Source organism: Typopeltis vanoorti, chromosome 8 (assembly GCF_054136105.1).
Source record: "Typopeltis vanoorti isolate ZY-2024b chromosome 8, IOZ_Tvanoo_1.0, whole genome shotgun sequence".
Taxonomy (NCBI): Eukaryota; Metazoa; Arthropoda; class Arachnida; order Uropygi; family Thelyphonidae; genus Typopeltis; species Typopeltis vanoorti.
Genome location: NC_143556.1, coordinates 9565321 through 9585475, shown reverse-complemented (window position 1 = coordinate 9585475; position 20155 = coordinate 9565321). Strand labels below are relative to the sequence as shown.

Below are 20155 nucleotides of genomic sequence, written 5' to 3'. Positions count from 1 at the left end.
GACAAAAGTAAAATGTTTTTAAAGTGCTGTAACAGCACTGTTACCTACTGAAGTGTGCCACATGTAATTTACCTATGTATGTTGTCTGAATGCATCCCATGCTATCAGCAATTCTATAAGTCAAAAAGTCAAAGATTAGAAGCAAATTAAATGAATGTTTTTTTTTAATACTACAGAGAAACACAAGCCAGGTCATTTAACACACCTGTGGACTATTATCAAGTATACTGCACATCAGTGGGCATTACGTCCATCATGAAGGGTCATTTCTGTGATCTCAAATTTTATTTAAAAGTATTTTGTACAAATTCCTCCAAACAATTTCTATGATACATTTTCACAGCAGTGAAATGGATGCAAAGTATGTGAAAATGGAAGGAATGTGAATAAGAAGTGCAATCCATCAATTATTAATCACGAAGTGAAATAATCCTCAGGAAGACCATGAGATTAACTCTCATTCTCATTAGCTGGGTTTCAGAACCAGCAACCGAAAGTCAGAAATGTGGTTTCTTACAGTGTGCAAGGTAGCTCTAATTTTAGACCAAACAATTTTATATACACACACACACACACACACATTTTTATTTATTTAAATATTATTATCATAATTATAGCCTGTGAATGACAGAGCAAAAACAACAACAAAAAAAACACGGTATGGAAGTTTTCTAATTTTTATCATTGGGGGAAAACATGGCCAGCTGTGGGTATGACAAATTGTTAGCATTTAGTGCAGAATAAATATTGTATTTTCCTAGAAAAAGGAATATCAGAATCAATTTTTTGTTAACTTTGACTCATAATTAGCTGACAGTGCATGTGTGAATCCTGAAGGAATCACACATGCCTGAGTTTTAAAAATGTTCAGCATTTGTTCTAAATTAAGTTTCATATGTTGTTTATTCTTACTCTAGAAATCAATCACTTCACAGGAAAAATGCTAATGCTTAATTTCTGCACATGAGGTTTTCCCTCTATATAAAAAAAATCTTTATACATATAAGAATCTATTTGCAGTACTATGTGCTGCAGTTCTTTCCCATGCATTTCCCAGAATCGTTTATTTACAGTGAAATAGTCATGAAACAAATTATGTATCAGGTAAGGCTTTTGAATATTAAAATCATTCATAATTATTTTCAATGTACACCTAGCAGAATAATAGCAAGAAAATTTACCTACTGCACTTTGCTTTTGAGAAAAGTCCATCTGTGAATAAAATTTTGTTTTGAAAAAAAAAAAATCATTCCCCATGTTACTGCCTATGAAAGGAACAAAAAATAAATAAATCTAGATACCTAAAATACCTTGTCCAAAAATAGTCAAATGACTGATGTGCATAGCTGCACTCTTTTCAACCCCCCCCCAAAAGGTGACTATCAATCAGATCAAACAGAACCAAATGATTGCATCAATAATTTACAACTTTTTAATAATAAAACTGAAGCTGTGATTATTATAATTAAAAATGTTTTGGGCATGCTTAGGTGGAATAATTTCCACAAAAATACGTTCTGGCTAACAAAAACAATCCACGTTGTTTCGGTTCATTTCGATTCTAAAGAAATTTCAGAAATATATTGAGCTATTGTTTAGAGCTCTTTAGTATGAATCTGTGAATGTTTTTCAACAGTAACGAGTAATCTCAGCTTCCAAGCCTGGCAGTTCCTAGGGCAAAAAGGATTATTATAATATGAAATAAAGGATAAATGTGGAACTATAAAGCTGGTAATTATGATATTTAGGAGGTAGTTTGGAACCATGCACATGGCATAAGAAGCTAAAGGAAAGAATGTCAATAGCACATGGAAAATTGTCAGGGATTAAGGAAAGCAGTATCAGACAACATACCCAAGGTAAGCCAAATGAATGGTATATCATCCAGATGAACATACTACAGTTTCTGATGTGACAAAGGCTGATGTGAAAAGTGAGGTAGATGAGCTGGAGATGCTTAGCATATTAATAAATATCAGTGTGAATATTTATATTTACAACAGCAGTGTGAATAGCTTTTGTGTTTCAAGAATGTGCAAGAAAACTAGCTATTCCTCTGATCAAGCTGTTTAAGTCTCAGCTCTTTCAAGGTTTCCAAGGGAGTGGAAGGAGTAAGATAGTTCTATTACATAAAGAAGCTCAAAAAAGTAGAAACTGCAAACTAATTAATATCTCAGTAGTAATTAAGATATTGAAAAAGTTGGCTAAAAGTAAAATCCAGGAATGGGTGGATATGAATGATAGGCAACATCACTTTGTCTACACCATGATATTTCTGGAATTTGCAAAGCCATTTTCAAATTCCAACAATATCTAGACAGTAAACTATTAATAAGTTGGAGAAAATTTGGAAGGGAAAGCTCGTGACATGAATGGGGGGGACTGACCAGACAGTAGTATATACCGGAGTACCAAGAGAACGAGAGTAACTAGCTTAGTGTCACTAGGCTATGCTCTGAACTAGGATCAATACTGTAATATGTATATTAATGATTTAATGGGTGGAAATATTCAGTTTGGTGAATATGTTGCCAAAATGGGGAAGGTGATAGTTAATAAAGGTGATGCATAGATTTTGCAGGATGATTTAAAATGATATATGGATTTGATACATTACAGGTAGTTGTAATGGACTGGAAGATCACGTCTTCCAGATGGTTCCTTATCATTTTCAGTTTTTAGAAAACCCACACATACAAGGAGATATTTACACAAACAATCACACCATCACCGTTCTCAACAATATGGCATTTTAAAAACGCTAACCCACAGAGCGAGAGCAATCTGTTCCAATGACAATGCTCTTGCTGCTGAACTGGCTCACTTATGCCTCACCTTCTTGGCCAATGGCTATAATCCCCATAAGATAAACAAAATACTAAATGCTCCTAAGAAACCCCTCCCACTATCCACCAGAGAGAACTACACAAAACAGTCACCATCCCATACATTAAAGGCACATCCGAAAAGATTTCAAGAATTCTTAAGAAACATGAACTACACACCACATTCAGACTGTGTGGCAAATTAGCAACCCTTATCTGCTCACCCAAGGACAGCATTCCCCCTTTATCACATCCGGGAGTCTACGAAGTACGCTGCTCATGTAATTAAGCCCACTACGGTCAAACAGGAAGAACTGTGAACATCCGCATCAACGAATACAAACGATACATCCGGCATTATCACTATGGCAAGTCAGGCCTAGCAGACCATGCTCTGGAGATACCCCTGCACACAGGATCAACTGGAAGAACACAAAAGTACTGCACAGAAGCTCTTACAAGTTGGAGAGATTGTTCTTAGAAGCAACAGAAGCTGAAACACTCCAAATCTCAACAAATATGGCTGTATAAATTTGCCTAAAATCTGGGAGACAGTCATCTTAAGAAAAAACTGGTACCGGTTTTTTTTTCTGTTTAGGACTCTAGTCTTATGTGATAGCTGCAATTTTTTTTTTTTTTCAGACAGAGGGCGCCAAAATCAGGACTAGTCTTTGTGATGCTGCTACAATTTTGTTTTAACTAGTCTGTCGATTACACCATGTTGTTATAGTCTTGCGTATTGTGACAAACTGTGTTTTTTGTGTGCTGAAGATGCTGGTTATAACACCAGCGAAATATCAGCAATAAGTTAATAAATTAATTATTTACTTATTTTTCTGTGTTCTAATATATACCGTTAAAAAATAAACAACATGTACGATGAACACATAAGTCTGTCCACACGTTTAAGGTAGTTGTAAGTTCTGACAGTGAATCATTTTACAGGATGTCCTGAAAGTACTAGCATCAAGAAACATACCATCCCAACTTATCAAAGATATGTACACAAAAAAATGAGTGTGTAATAAGATAACAAGCCCATGCTTATTTAACATAATTATGGACAAAATAACAGAATTTAACAAATAAAAATCAAAAAAGAAAATTTTAATTTTATTTGGATATTCAGATGTCTTATTACTTGATCTCCAAAAGTAACTATTCAAATTTCAGATATGCAGCAGTTGAACATGAAAATATTATTATGTGACACCTCCAGGGAGTCCAAAGACTCATCGAGGGAGGGCACCTACTCTACAACTCTCTTTCTTCACCACTCAATCCACCAACTACCATCATCAACTACACCAATGCCATCTACTCTCTACCACCGCCACCACTAGCATTTTTTTTTTTTTTTTTTTACGTTGGCCGAGTGGTTAGCGTATCCGCTGTCCAGCCAAAAGGCTGGACAGCAGATACGCTAACCACTCGGCCAACCACGCCGGCCAAATCCACTCTCCAGCCAAAAATAAAAAAAAGCTGTGGGTTCAAATCCTGCCGTGGGCATGGATGTTTGTGAGTGTCTGTGAAAATACTAATGGTGGTGGTCAGTGGTAGATGGCATTGGTGTAGTTGGGGTCAGTTGGTGGATTGAGTGGTGGAGACAGTTGTATAGCAGGTGCCCTCTCTCAACAAGTCCTTGGACTCCCTGGAGGTGTCAGGTAATAATGATAAAAAAAAATATCAACAGAAAAAAAATCAAAAACAATGGAATTGCAACAGAACCAATAAGATGGAAATTAGAACTAAATGGAAAAATACCAGAGCAAGTAATGAAATTTAAATACCTAGGAATAACTTAACAGTGAAAATATAACACAGCATGAAGTAAAAGAACAATTTCTGTAGGTTAATAAAATATCTAAATTCAACTATATGAGGAAAAAGAAAGATCTAATAAAAGAAACAAAAGTATGAATATATAAATCAGCACTTCAACAAATACTGACTTATGCATGTGAAACAATAGAAACATAAGAAATATGGCGGATAAATACTACACCTGAAACAAAAACGTTAAGAAAAATAGTCAAAACAAAATTTGATAAAGTAAAAAAATTAAGATTTATGAAGAATGTCAGTTACAACCCATACTCGAATGGATAGAGATCAGAATGGAACCAAAAAGAAAATTAAACTAGCAAGAGACTAGAAACCAAATATGAAAATCCCAGTTGGTAGACGAAGAAATACTGTCTACACTGAAGTGTAGACGGCATAATTTTCTTGGTCTACGTGTTGCATCTACAGCACTTCAGTGTTGTAGATGCAACATGCTGAAGCTTAAAGGAAGTTCTCCTGGAAAAAAAAAAAGATGAAGAATTGAAATACTCGAAGGCAGTGCTTCCCAACCTTTTTCACGTCACACCTCACAAACATAAATAATTTCATGACACACTATAAAGGAACATTTTTCTATTAACATGATTAATTTCTTCTATTTCATACAGGGATTCAATTAATAAGATCTTTCTTTCAAATATTTTTGCATTATAATACATAAACATTCCAGCTAGACATTCATTTCAGATAAGTCTTCTTATGCAGTCATATGCATGAAATAAACAAAACAAATGGAATGAAAATACCTAATCCATACAACCTCGGTGATTGATATTTGACATAGTTTTTATATCGCATCTATGAACTAAATTGTCAGATTTGACTGAGTGAAACTGTGTTTAATTTTTAGAACACCTATTTTATAAAATTATGATGTGAAAATACAAAAGTAAAATTAATTATATGAAAAGAATTACTATGTATAAATATGCTAATAATAATTTAGTGACAAAATAAACATTTTAAGTATTAATATAAATATCTACAATATTCTTTTGCCACAGTTAATACATATATTTCCTGCTTATTTCCATGAGATACTTGGGCTTGTTTCTGTGAACACAACTTTTTTTATATCTGGGTCTACGGTCAAAAGAGCTACACGCAATTCATGATCAAGACTTTTCAATAATGAACTTTTGATTCCGAAGAAAATGGTTAACTATAAGAAAAAAATGACTTACCAGTGTTTATTTTATCATGCGAAGGTACTTCTTTCTTGTATGACCGTTATAGCTTCAGCTAAAATGAATGTTATAGATCGATGGTAACAGGAAAAAGCGTCTTTGTCAGCAAATAATAACAATTTGACTTATGTTCCACAAACTATCACATTTGTTAAAACACAAATTCTTGCTAAGATGTGTTTACACAGACCACTTAGCAACACTGAACATCCACTTGAATGCAATTCTTACAAAATTGATATGCTCTTGAAACACTCGACTGGTACTCTCACAACACAGCAGACGAGTTGGAACTGAAGCAGAGTAATGATCTTCTGAGTCGTAGATGCAAAATGTGAGGGAGGGAGTAATGGGAGGAATGGCACCTATGGCATTCTGGGAGGTCGCCTTCATATGTGCATAGCTAGAAAAGAGCAATAAAGCGAAAATGGAACCACTAGGCAGCCTAGCCCTCCGGTACCATCGCCCCATAATCAGGACTTTGCGGTTAAATTTTTCCTGGCACGCAGTTGGGAAGCACTGCTTGAAGGGATCAACAGTGGTAACTACAATCGAATCTGAAAGAATTTAATGGAAAGCTGTTTGTAAAAACGTCTTCAGTGACAATTAGTACGGGACAAGGACATTTGGATATATCCATAAATTAATAGACCCAGAATTCTGAAGGCAGATTTAAGACTGCTTTCAACAACAGAAACAAAGAGAATATGTTCTTAGTTCTTCTCACCCCCAAATGTCCTATTGGGTAGCAAAATATTCATTTGGATGGCAAAAAAAATCTACAAACATTCTAAAGAATGACAATGCTGTTAACCATATGACATCATAAGTGCAAAATGGTTGCATTAATTTATGCAATGACCAACGTTATTGTTTATAAAGTGCATTCTTAGTGAAATCTTCAGTTTCAAAATACTTTTTTTTTCTTCTTCTTAACTGACTAGAAAAAAAAAAATTAAGCATTGGCATGAAGGTCTTAAAATCATTAAAAGTATTCAGAAAATGAACTTACTAATTTTATTCAAATATAACATTTAAAGGAAGAAATCTCAAAAAATGTCAAATGTCATGCACTACAAAAGAATAGCATATAAATAAGTTAAAACTGTTAAAGCACAACTCACAATGGTTTCATGATACAGCATCTGTGCTTGAAAGACAACATACTCTTCTGGGTTATATGGATGGCCAAACTGATTCTGTTTTATAAATTGCCATTCATTTTCATTAATTGCCTAATTATCAGAAACTGATATTACATTCAGGAATTAAATATTTCAGATCACATAATTTTTTTAAAAAATTTGCTTTAACACAGTACAATATGAATTTTAAAGGAAGTCATACAAGTAATAAAAATGATCAACAGAAAATTGCTATTTTTGTTATTTTTCTTAGAAGGTAATGATTAACTTAGTAGGTATTAATAATAAAAAATGCACAGTAAAATATGGAACAATTCTGCCACATAAAACAATGGATATCTATGGCACCAAAGAATATTACAGGTCTATTATCAAATAGATCTTGTCAACAACGAAAGCACTGTTTTTATCAGTATCATCTTCCTTACATTAACAAAAGACCAAGAGTCAAAATCCTACTGGTTACTTATATACTAAAAAAAAAAAAAAAAGGGGGGGGGGAGGATTTTATAAACCAAATCCAAACAACTCAAACTTGTAAATGAATAAGGTCTGTTGCAATATAACTTCAACATAACTATGTAAGATAAAAGACAGGATATTGTTAAATTGTGATTAATAAAGTTCTTAAGAGAATTTATTCCTTCATAATTTAACAAGCAATGACCCTATAAAAGAAAATTGCTTGCATCAAAGTGTGTAAATTATATATGTGAACAAAATTAGGATATTTTAAGCAAAGAGAAAATAATTGTGAAAATGTATAAGAAAAGATTGTTATCCCATTATATAAATAAGATACCTTGAGCTAGTTGAATTGGCTGTGAAATTTCTAGGAAAAGAACGTTAATGTATAATTGAAATAGTATAATATTCCTAAAATTTAGATAGACAAAGAATGGGTAAATGACTCGCATTTTGTTAGTGAGAATTAGGGACTGATCCACGGCCAAAGCACAGGATTAAAAGAATTTGCTACAAGCATATCGTGTGCACACGGCACACGATGAATAAGCGAAAAAGGAAGAAAACCGCCACCAAAAGACAGCACATTGAGCGTTGTCTATGCGTCGGGGGAAGGAAGGTTACGGAAGGTGCTGACAGGGTGAGGTGATAAAAGGGTTAGGGCCCCTCCCCCCGACAAGGCCTTTTTGTTAAGTTCTTTTCTTCGGTGTGTGGACTTCGCGAGTGGAGGTAAGGTTCCAGAACGGGAGGGGAAATCTCTGCCCCGATTCCCAGCAAAAGAGAAAGAAAAGCGGCACGTATCTATAGGAAAGGTTATGTATCACGAATCCGAGGAGACTGGGTTCGCAATACATAACCTTTTCCGGAAATTATTCCGGAAAAGACAAGGTAGTCTGCGGAAAAGCTCAGAGTCTATGTAGAATGCTTCACGTCGAAGGAGTTACTTTACCCCAAGTATCTCCCTGAAAAAAGGGCATGACCTACAGGAAGCGAGTAGGCCTATATATGATCAAGAAATCTCAGATACTTTCACCAGCAAGAAGAAATCATTTCGAGGATCCAGAGACGAGTAAAGGAAGGAACAAGTGCAGGAACCTACTGTAAAACGGTATCGTGAAATTCTCTTGTTAATTAATGTGAATGAATGATATGAAATTCAAGATCTGAGGACTTAAATAGAGATAGAATAGGACTGTAGCATATTATAAACTGTGAAAGGATATGAGTGAAAATTTAAGAGTGTTAAACTAAGGATGTGTGTCTATAAGGAGCTAATGCATGTTAACTAGATTTTACTAGAGAGGAATTTGAAGAATTTTTATGTGATATAGTTTGGAGCAGCACAATTGTCAATCCTATAGTTACGTAACTTAACTCTCACATTTGCACAATATTTTATAGTATTGAATTTTACCAAATTTCCATGCACTGTATAAATGTTAGTATGTTGAATAAACCTTTTGTTTCTTCTAATTCAGTTGTCTGTATGTACTATCCAACGCACCACTTGTTAAATGTACGAACTTAGGCGGGAGATTTAAGTAGTGAATTTATGGTCACAATTGCAAAGTTGTTAGTCATTGAGGTATATCTGAGCATACACTTCTTGTTTAAGATTTCCTCTTTTAAACTAATTGTCCTAAGTGGCACAGCATTAACAAATAAATGTCTTAGGACCTTAAGAGAAGAAGAACTTCAGAAGCTTTGTTGAATTTGGATTTTGGCTCAACCCCGAGGCAATTCCTTTGTACTTAGACAGTACCACGTCACACCATAGGGAAACATAACGTATAGAGCATAATTATTATTATTCAGGCCTCCATGGAGTCAAAAGACTCATCTTGGGAGGTCCTTCCTAAGAAACACAAAGTCTATCACGACTCATCGAGGGGAGGTCCCCCCCCCTAAGAAACACAAAAGTCTACCATACCACTCCTTGAACACATTGACCTTTCTCGCTCTCACCACTCCATCAGGCAATGCATTCCATGGTTCAACCACCCTCCATGCAAAGAAACTGCTCCTCACCCTCTTGCTCACAGTTTCCTTTCATAACTTCCAGGGATGGCCTCTTGTCATCACTCCTTCCCACTGTTCAACCAAGCCAAAGAACTCCCCAGTGTCAACCCTGTAACCACCTCTCAACAGTTTAAAAGTCTCAATCATATCACCTCTCCTTCTTCTATCCACCAAACTCTGCAGTCCACATTCCCTTAGCTGATCCTCATAACTATCATTGTACAGTCCTGAAACCATCTTTGTTATCTGCCTTTGTACCCTTTCCACAGTTAATTTATCCCCTTCCAATCCTGGGGACCAAATCTGAGAACAATAGTCCAAGTGTAGTCTGATCAGGGTCTTATACAATGGAATGATATCAGGGTCTTATATAACGGAACCTGCATAATTAACAAAGTAGTTAAATGAAAAAGGGACACAACAATATTAAAACAAAAATTATAAAAGCAACAACAGCACTCAAAAACTAAAACCATTATGGATTTCAACCAGATAAGCATACAATTACAAACAGAATACCCCTTATTGACAATATTATAGAACACTAGTTGGTTCCGTATTTCTAGATTGAAGTGAAATCTGGTTGCTGATGACATTTAAAATGAAGTGCTATTTTGATGACTTGTAAAGATACCATACACTGATCACATCACAAATTTTGAAGTATGGCAAAGAATTAGTTCTTTCACCAGTCCAAAACATAAGATTCAAATGAAATAACTTATATGGCTTAGTTATGTCAGCAGATCTACCAATGCAAGTTCTTGAAGAACTTATTCCAGAAATTCAACAGGCATACCTAGAATGAAATGAATAGACAATATAAAATATTGGACAAGAGTGCTTCACTTACAGAGCTGAAAGCAAAGTGTCAATCAAGGACTGAGTAAAAGAATTTCTGAGGAATATTTCCTAATATTTACTCTACAGTCCTTTGTGGACTATTGTAATCAAATGTTTGACTACTATTTGATTACAATTTTTGTATACAAAACCATCCTCACAAGAGAATAAAAATTCTCTAATGAAGGTTTAAATATACAACTCAAACAGCACAACATAAAAGCAAAAGTGGTTTCTATATAAAACAATTTGGTGACTTACTGCAACTTCTATCACTGGCCAACTTTGTTGTTGATTAGCTTCAGTTAGAGTACTATCATCTTCCATGTCATCACATAACAATGCCTACAAATAAGAAGGAAAGAAGTTTAGAGAAAATATAAACAGAATAACATTCCTCACATTTTAAACTCAATTCTTTTATGAAATAAAATTGTGATTTACATAGTATGCATAAATGAAAATCATTAACTATTATCCTAAGTCACCCCCCCCATGTGGAATCAAATACTCATTGCAAGAGGTCTGTTTATCATACACACACCACTCATCATACTGTGCCTTAAACACATTCAAATTCTCTGCAGACACCACAATCTCAGACAATACATTCCAATCATTCATGATTCTTCATGCAAAGAACCTGCATCTCACTCCCACCCTTCTTATATAGCATCCAGGGATAATCTTGTTCTCTCTCCATTTTATGAAAAACCTCTTCAATGTTAATCCAACCACTTACTAAGGTGTATGTCTAACAAATATGCCAAGGCAGATAGCAACTCCCTGACACATTCCTTCAAAACACATGGTGATATTACATCATGTGGCATGGTTATGTCACACAAGTCAAGTCCCACGTCTTATTAACATCGAGTTTGCTCAATTTTCTATATACCTCTTGTTTACTCAGTCTCTCATCACCCACTGCTCTCAAATTCTCCATGACATCACATTTCACAAGGATGAGAGACCTTTATAAACTGCTCATGAAAACACAAGTCTATCAAGACTCATCGTGGGAGGTCCCTCCTAGGAAAGTCTATCATACCACTCCTTAAACTCATTAACCGTTCTGGCTCTCGCCACTATCAGGCAATGCATTCCACAGTTCAACCACCCTTCATGCAAAGAAATCACCCCTCATCCTCCTGCTCACAGTTTCCTTTCGTAACTTCCACGAATGGCCCCTTGACATCACCCCTTCCTGCTGTTCAACCAAGTGAAAGAACTCTCCAGTGTCAGCCCTGCATCCACCTCTCAACAGTTTGAAAGTCTCAATCATATCACCTCTCCTTCTATCCACCAAACTCTGCAGTCCACATTCCCTCAGCCGATCCTCATAACTAACATTATACAGTCCTGAAACTGTCTTTGTTATCCGCTTTTGTACCCTTTCCACATTTAATTTATCCCCTTCAAATCCTGGGGACCAAATCTGAGAACAATAGTCTAAGTGTGGTCTGATCAGGGTCTTATACAACGGAATGATAACTCTTATCTTGGCAGGTCAGCGTCCTTCTCATTATTGCAGGAATCCTCTGTGTTATCTTCACCACCTTTGCAATATGTCCCCTGAATTTCAGGTTTCTATCAATCATCAACCCCAGATCTCTTGTCTCCCCTACTTCCTCCAGTATAGCTCCTCCAATAGTGAATGCAGCATCCCATCAATGTGTCCCAAACCTCAAGACCTTACATTTTGCTGCATTAAACCAATACTGCCATTCATTTGCCCATCTGTCTAGCTTATTTGAATCCTCCTGCAGGATGTTACATCATCGTTTTCTTATATATTTTACCTCTATTGTTCTCCTTGTGCCTACTGAGATCTGGCTTCTAAACTGACTTTCTGGGGCCGTTTCTCTCTTCGAGCTCTGACGAAATTTATTTTGTAAATGCTATACCAGTCAGAGAACTCTAAGATAGAAATTCTTATCCAAAGAAACTTTCCCAGAATTCAAGTAATACCTTATATAGATTAAGTAGTTAGGTAGATTTGAGTTCTCAGTATACAGTGCCATGGCCTTGACAATCTTAAATTCCCCTTTTTTCCTCTAAACATAGGTTCGATATTTTTGTGAGTGGTGAAATTCAATCTTTTACTCAGACAAACTCAGGTATACATGGGAAAACATATTTATTATTTATCTAAAAACATTACAATTTAAACAACACATAAAATCAAGCAAATTAAGATTAATGCTAAAATACAAGTAAAGCAGGGTAATAATAATCAAACAGACAGACTATTCAAACACACTCATGAGAATCTTATGTTCATCTATATCACAAACACGGATGTCCGTATTAAACTAGATTACTGCTACTAACGATCCGTACACATTAAACTTGGTCTAGACAACTTATGAACACAGACTACCAGTCCAATTCGATTGACATAACACAGGAAACTGTCTCAAAAATCTCTCTCTTCTTTTCTAAACTCTTAATAAAAGGAATAAATGATTCCTCGATCCTTCCGTCTGTTCTTTGTTATAGATTGTTCCTCTGTAAGATGGATTGCTGCCACGTGGGAGTCACATGTTCGTCCCAAATTCGCCACTTGTTTCTTCTGGGCTTACGAACTTTTCGCATCGCCGCTTCTAACATGATTTACCTTCAAAGGAATCCTTTGCTGCTTTCTCATCAGTTAGATCCACACCGATGGTCTAAAACTCAAACACTGGCGTCATCTCATGCTATATTTTCTTCTATTCACATCGCTCAGCAACGGGTAATACGCTGCCGCTTTGCCGTCTTGTCGGGTATTATCAGGCATGCTGATCCACTCGGGAACTTTGAGCAGGAGACCCACGGGGAGGGCACACACGACCGGGGAATGCCACAGGAACCAGGAGAAAACGTAAAAGGAAACAAAAAAAAAAAAAGAAGTCACTCTCAATGATGTGAAGCCGTTTTAAACCCCATTATAGCACCCTCTTTCTGCACTCCAAACTTGTCTACGATGCTCTTCCATTTGCTGTCACCGAGTGACATCATCTCCTTGCTGTACACCCATCACTTTTTTTCGGGGAAACACAAATTTCTTGCGCCTTCCATGAATGTCTACTCATCGCTCTTTACGTCATCTTTGGTGGTCAAACTACAATCTTTGAACTTTCGTTCGCACGATGATACACGACTTTAACATTGATGTTTTTGACAAATTAAGATTCCATCTATATTAGACAATAACTTTAAACATAGTACAATTTAACATTTATTTCCTCCTTCAATTTCATTTTAATTTAAGATTCAACCTCTTCTTTTATATTTTAATTCCTTTTTAGGCAAAGTTAATATCTGCATCTTCACAAATTATGTCTGTTTTGCCAAGAGTACAAGTGTGCTTTTGCTGGATATTGTTCTCTTGTTAAATCTTGAATGGAGCAGTTCTATTCTTGATAGAGCCATCATTCAAGATCTAACAAGGACTACCATATCTGCACTATTACTTATAACCCTTCCCAGCTTCACATCATCTGCAAACAACTGAATATCCCCCTGCAATCCACTTACAATGTCATTGATAATAGACACAATACTGGTTAAAAATATAGACAGTACGGAGCCCTGTGGAACCCCACTTGTAACCTCTGTCTCCTTGAAACTGTCCCACCATACACAACTCTGATACTTATCGGACAGCCAATCCTGAATCCAGTTGACATCCAAACCCATGTGCTGCAACTTAAATATCAGCTTATCATGTGAAATCCTGTCAAATGTCTTCACTAAATCCAAGAAAATGGCAGTATATGGCTTTCCCTGATCTACTGCTCTTGTAACTTTATTATAAAAGGCTAGCATATTACTAAAATAAGAGCACCCCTTCATAAATCCATGTTGACTCTCACAGATAACATTACCCTCATCTGCCCAATGTTGTATATGGTCCCTAACTAATTTCTTGAAGATCTTAACTACTGATGACACACAAACTGGCCTATAATTAGACACTTACAGTCTGCTACCACCCTTATGCAATGGCACAATCTTACCTTCCTTACATTCCCTGGGCACCTTTCCCGTAGCCAGACTTTCATTGAAATTTCAAATACCATCCAGTCCCACAGCTTTACTGACATCCAGAATACTCAGTATTTGAAACATACTCTCCTCCTACACTGCTAAACCCTGAACCTGCCCTATCCCTCTAGTATTAAAACTTACTCCTCAGGATGAAACACATCAATAAAGTGTTCATTGAACAATTCCACTATGTCCTCTGCATCAGTCACTCTATTCTCATTTTTATTCCACAATGCTATTCTTCCACAATCATTTCTTCTCCTGCAGGCCACATAGCTAAAAAAATTCCCTAGGATTTTCTTTGGATCTTAGAGCTAATTTCTTCTCATATTCCAGTTTCGCCTTCCTTACCATACTGGTCACTCTTCTGGCCTGTGTCTTATATTCTTCACCTGTCTCCTTATATCTCTTCCATAGCCTCTTTTTCACATGCAGTTCCTGTTTAATATTGTTTGTCATCCACTTTACACCAAATTGTGTCCTCTTCTTCACTTGTGGAATACAGCTTACCATTGCTGCTAACAAATATTCCTTCACAATTTCCCATGCACTAATGATATCCCAGCCTTCCAATTCCTCCCTCCATGAAACTTCCCCAAGTTGATGTCTAAGACTATTATAATCACCTGCCTTGTAATTCCACATATGTTCCCATCTCTTTGATACTCCTGCATATCTATTCATCTTCCAACTCAAAACCACATGGTCACTCTCTGCTATTGTCCTTATACTTAATTATAAAATTGTCATTTTCTCCGATCAATGTCATTCTACCATAACCTTTATGTTGTTGTTGGCTACATGTCAAAAGAACTTCCTAGGATTTTGGCTTCACTAGCATACTGCACTTTTGCTACACTTACCAACTCAGTCATCCTCCTTGCCTGTTCTTGGTACTCCTCATGAAATTGATTATCATCATCTCATTTTATGTTGCTTCCATAATGCCTTCTTTCTCTGTATTGTATGCTTAATCTCTTCATCCATTTCATGTCTACCTTATTTCACCTTCTGACTCTTGGGATATATTTAGACACTGCTTCTACTTGATAATTCTTAAATAGTACCTAAGCAGCACTGATCTCCTTTCCACCCAACTCCTCATTCCATGCTGCAGCTGCAAGCTGCAGCATGGAATGAGGAGTTGGGTGGAAAGGTGGAAAGGTTGGGTGGAAAGAGTTGGTTATCTCCTAAGCTCCTCACAATCACTAGCCTCGAAGTTTCACATATACCCATCCATCACAGAATTCCTCACATGGCTGACAACTCCCCAAGTAAGCACTTCATAGTCATTCTCAACCAAAGAGATATGACATTTCATTTATGAAATCCTCAGATGAGACAATCAAATCAAAGACCCTCAAATCCTTGCATGCCTTCTGTTACATACTGTGAGTTGGTTATCCCTCAAAAACTCAAGAAATTATTTTTTTTTACTTCCAGTTGCTATCTAGTCATCACAATCTACTGGATATTGCCATAATTAAAATCACCCATAAAGATAAAACCTTTCCTATTTGTTTGGCAAATTTGCTTATACATTTCATGGTTGCTACTCTCCACATTACCAGGTCTATAGTCAAATTTTGCTAAGTATTTCATTCTATTCACCTCTATCTCACACCTTACTGCTTCAAATCACCTGTGACTATTTTCCCTTGCATCTCTACCTTGTATGGATACAACTTTTTCTTTCATCAACAGCACTCCACCTCCCTTTTCACCATTTCTGTCTTCATGAAAAACATCATACCCTTTCATCTGTATTCCTGCCAGGATGTCACTCATTCAACCATGTCTCACTTATTTCAACAATTTTTGGGAGAACAAAATTCAATCAAAATTACATCGCATGTTGAATTTTGATATTAAAACATGAAATTTTACTCTAATTGTAATTATTTGAAAAATACAAATATGAGAATAAGTAACATTTGAACTTTATAAGATCAACATAATATAAAGAACAAAATGATCCAGGACTGCTACTTGGACCCACTAATTTGCAAATGAGAGAATTCTGATGATTTCTATAATGCATAGAAAATCCTTTAAAATAAAAAAAAACATGAAATAATCCAAGCAATCTATAACATCATTTGAATTGATGTTACTTTGAAAGAAAAGTGACTAATATAGTGGTTTATCTTGTACAGGTGGTCCGACACATTCTCGACCTAACAATGTAAAGACGATTTTATAATTTCAAAATTATTTTTATTTTTCAACATAATCGCCCTTAAAACTAATACATTTATTCCAGCGTTGCTCCAGCACCATTATACTGTCCCTACAGTGGTTCTCAGTAAGATCTGCAAAATACCCTTCTATAGCTGCAATCACCTCTTGATTCAAAGAAAAACACTGACCAGCGAGGAAGAGTTTTTAGTTCTGGGAAGAGATAGACGTCAGAGAAAGCCAAATCTGGGGAATAGGGTGGATGTTCCAACAATTCATAGTGCAGATCCCTTAATTTTCCCAATGCTAAAACACCTTTGTGGGGCAGGTGCATTGTTCCGATGAAAGATGATTTTTTTCTTCTGCAAACTGGGTCTTTTCTCACAAATTTTTTCATCTAGTCTGGTTAAAAGATCGGAATAATATTCCCCAGTTATTGTTTTACCCTTTTCAAGATAATTAATAAACAAAACGCCTCTAGCATCTCCAAAACACCGATGCCATGACCTTTCCTGCCGATGAAACCGACTGTCTTTTTTTTTTTTTTGGAGCTGAACAACCAGCTTCTGTCCACTGTTTTGACTGCTGTTTGAATTCTGGTGTAATGGTGAATCCAAGTCTAATCCACAGTAATAAATCAATGCACAAAATCAGTTTTATTCTTGTTAAAATGCTACCAGCACTGTTCAGAGATTTTCATGTGAGTGCGTTTTTGATCTGCTGTGAGCAAGCACGGCATCCATCTTGCACAAAGCTTTTTCATTTGCAATTCTTCATGCAAAATATATCCTGCATGTTCTTTTGAAATGCCTATACTCTCAGCAATTTCACGCACTTCGACTCGCCGGTCATTGAATACCATATCATGCACTTGATCAGCGATTTCTGGTGTTGTTACACTTTTTGGACGTCCTTCACGTGGATAATCTTCAAGGCTGGCATAGCCCCATTTAAACTCGGCAGCCCATTTCTTAATTGTTGAAAACGAAGGAGAACAGTGCCCATAAGTTTTTATGAACTTCAAATGAATTTCTTCTGGCATTAAACCTTCTTTTACAAAGAATTTTATAACTGCATGATAGAATGACTTGCAATTTCACATGGATGCTTATGACAGATGTACCAACTTAGAAAAAAAAATCTTGCCACTAGTGTTGCCATCTATGGTTTGAGGCTGAGAACTTTTCAGACCATCCTTGTATATGCAAATAAAATCATGACAACCATGCCTCCGTTCTGTGCAGAAGTGTGACAAAAGGTGTGAGAGGATCTGTGGGATAAAGGAGGTAACGTAGTTTATGTATACTAATGGCAGAAGTATTTGGAATAAGGGAGAAGTTTTAGCACTTGTTACTTCACTAATGTTTATAACTTGCAACAGTCATCCCGTAACTCTTTAAATCCCTATACCTATTGACAAGAGTCAATGGTTGGGCATTAGTGAAATGCTCAACTGTTGACCCTTGGTTGACAGAGGATGATAGTCAGTGATTAAAAGGGTATGGATATATTTTCAAAAAGGGTAATGGTAGAAGAAATGAAACCAAAAAGGATAGATCAGCAGGTAAATGGAATGCCAAGAGCAGTGCATTTAAGGCTATTTGGTGTGAGAGAGGCTAACAAAATGAAAATGCACTATCTACTAATAATTGTCCAGACACTTTAGCAATATGCAATTGATACCCACGGGTGAACCCTAATATCAGGTATGCCCATCTCTGATCACCTGCACTCTTCGAGAAAAGCTTTCTGCCAATGTGCAACAGACATCAGCTGGAATTTGTCTATTTCTCCATCAAAGCAGCACCGAGTTCAGCAGCAAATCGAGGATGTACTGCTCAGGACCTCAATTACCACTCCAATTCATCCCATAGGTGTTTGATGGGGTTGAGGTCAGCTCTGTGCAGGCAAGGGCAGTTGTTTAACACCCATCTCTTCATACCATTCCATAGCAGCTGCTGCTTTGTGGCATGGGACATTGTAGTCTTCATAGTAACACAGGTCCGTCCATTCCATAAAAAATCTAGTGTAGGCAGCACCTGATTATCCAGAATATCAAGGTACTGAGTTGCCTTCATGGAACCACGGATAATGACCAGTGGTCCCACTCCAAACCAGCTGAATGCACCCCACACCATTATTCCTCCTCCAAACTTTACTGTGTGTGCAACACACTGTGGTAACAAGTGTTCAACAGGCTGCCACCATACCCACAACCTGCCATCAGACTGGAAACAGGTAAACCTTCATTCATCGCTCCAGAGTACCATTTTCCACAGGTCAACTGTCCAGTTCACATGCTTTTTGCACCAGGCCAGACAAGTCACCTTGTTCATTGTTGTGATGTTTGGCTTGTGTGCTGTTGCTCTTCCGTAAACCCAGTAAATGGAGTTCTTTTCTTACAGTATTAGTACTCACCATGATGTTACTGGTGCTCTGGAACTCATCAGGGAGGTGTGTGTGCCGATTGTAGCCAGTTTTTGATTGCCACCCGTTTTAACACTGTCCTGTTAGTCATTTTCAGTGACCATCCTGGGTATTTTCCTACACTAGTCATGCCAGAATGTCTCCATTTGTTGATCTCAATGTCAACCTTTGATTTTTGATGCTTCAGTTGAGCAGTAATGTTACATGCCATCAATGTGACATCCCACAATGACACCTCTCTTGAAGTCACTGAGTTCACATCGTGTTGCATACCACCTGTATTCAACTGCTACGATGAAATACTGCTTCCTGCTATCTATACACCAATTTATGTTATTAGCAAACCTGGAATGTTCGATAACTTCAAATAACAGGGGTTTCTGGACAGTTAAGAATGTGGATACATTGACCAGAAAATCAGCACAAGGGCAAGAAAAATTATTATGGGGAGTGGGGAACTTCAACTATGGGGATAGACTAGAGAGAAAAATAATCAGTGGGAAGGAAATAAAAATTTATACAGCTGCTAAGAGATAATTACAGGAGACAACATGTAGCAGAGAGGATCAGATATCATATCATCAGATAATGCTTGGCAGTAACAGAGATGGCATAATGGCCTCCAACTAGTGAGGATAGTGATGTGGTCTTCACCTAAAAGATTGTGGGCCATGCAGAATTTTCAGTTACGGGATGTGTGATTACAAAAAACTAAGGCAGCAGTTTGAGCAGTGATATGGTAGAACTTTGAGGGAAAATATGTCAACGTTAAGCTTGCCAGCCTGGTTAGGCAAATCGTTAGCGTATTTGCTCTCCAACCAAGAGGTTAGAGGTTTACAGGTTCAAATCCAAGCATGGTGATTATTTGCAATTGTCTCTAGGCCATCCACAGTACTAATGTACTATAGATTTACCTTTCATGGGTGGGAATCCTGTAAAAAAAAAGTCAGGGACTTTGGGGTGAAGAAATCACAAATTGTGTTACACTGATGGAACTGCACTACAGGTAATTAAGACTAAGGAATTGGGAAAGATTGAAGTATAGATGGCATAATGCAAAGGTAACCAAAACAAAACAGATTAAATAGTTGTCAAATATGCTTGTGATGAACAAGGAGGGGGTTGGGAGGTTGTTCCTTTTTATAAAGCTTTAATAAGGCAACATCTAGACTACTGTATACAGATC

The 20155-nt window shown here is 36.7% G+C and overlaps 1 protein-coding gene across 4 annotated transcripts in view; it reads right to left on the bottom strand.

Moving 5' to 3' along the window:
* LOC150103721 (glycerophosphocholine phosphodiesterase GPCPD1-like) overlaps positions 1–20155 on the bottom strand; it is a 284138-nt gene that overhangs the window by 138436 nt on the left and 125547 nt on the right. For all 4 annotated transcript variants that reach the window (XM_090397125.1, XM_090397127.1, XM_090397126.1 and 1 more), the window contains 2 exons: positions 10591–10674; positions 6982–7092 (listed from right to left, as the gene is read on the bottom strand). In XM_090397125.1, the coding sequence (XP_090253251.1) occupies positions 6982–7092; positions 10591–10674 (195 nt within the window). The remainder of the gene's footprint in view (positions 1–6981; positions 7093–10590; positions 10675–20155) is intronic.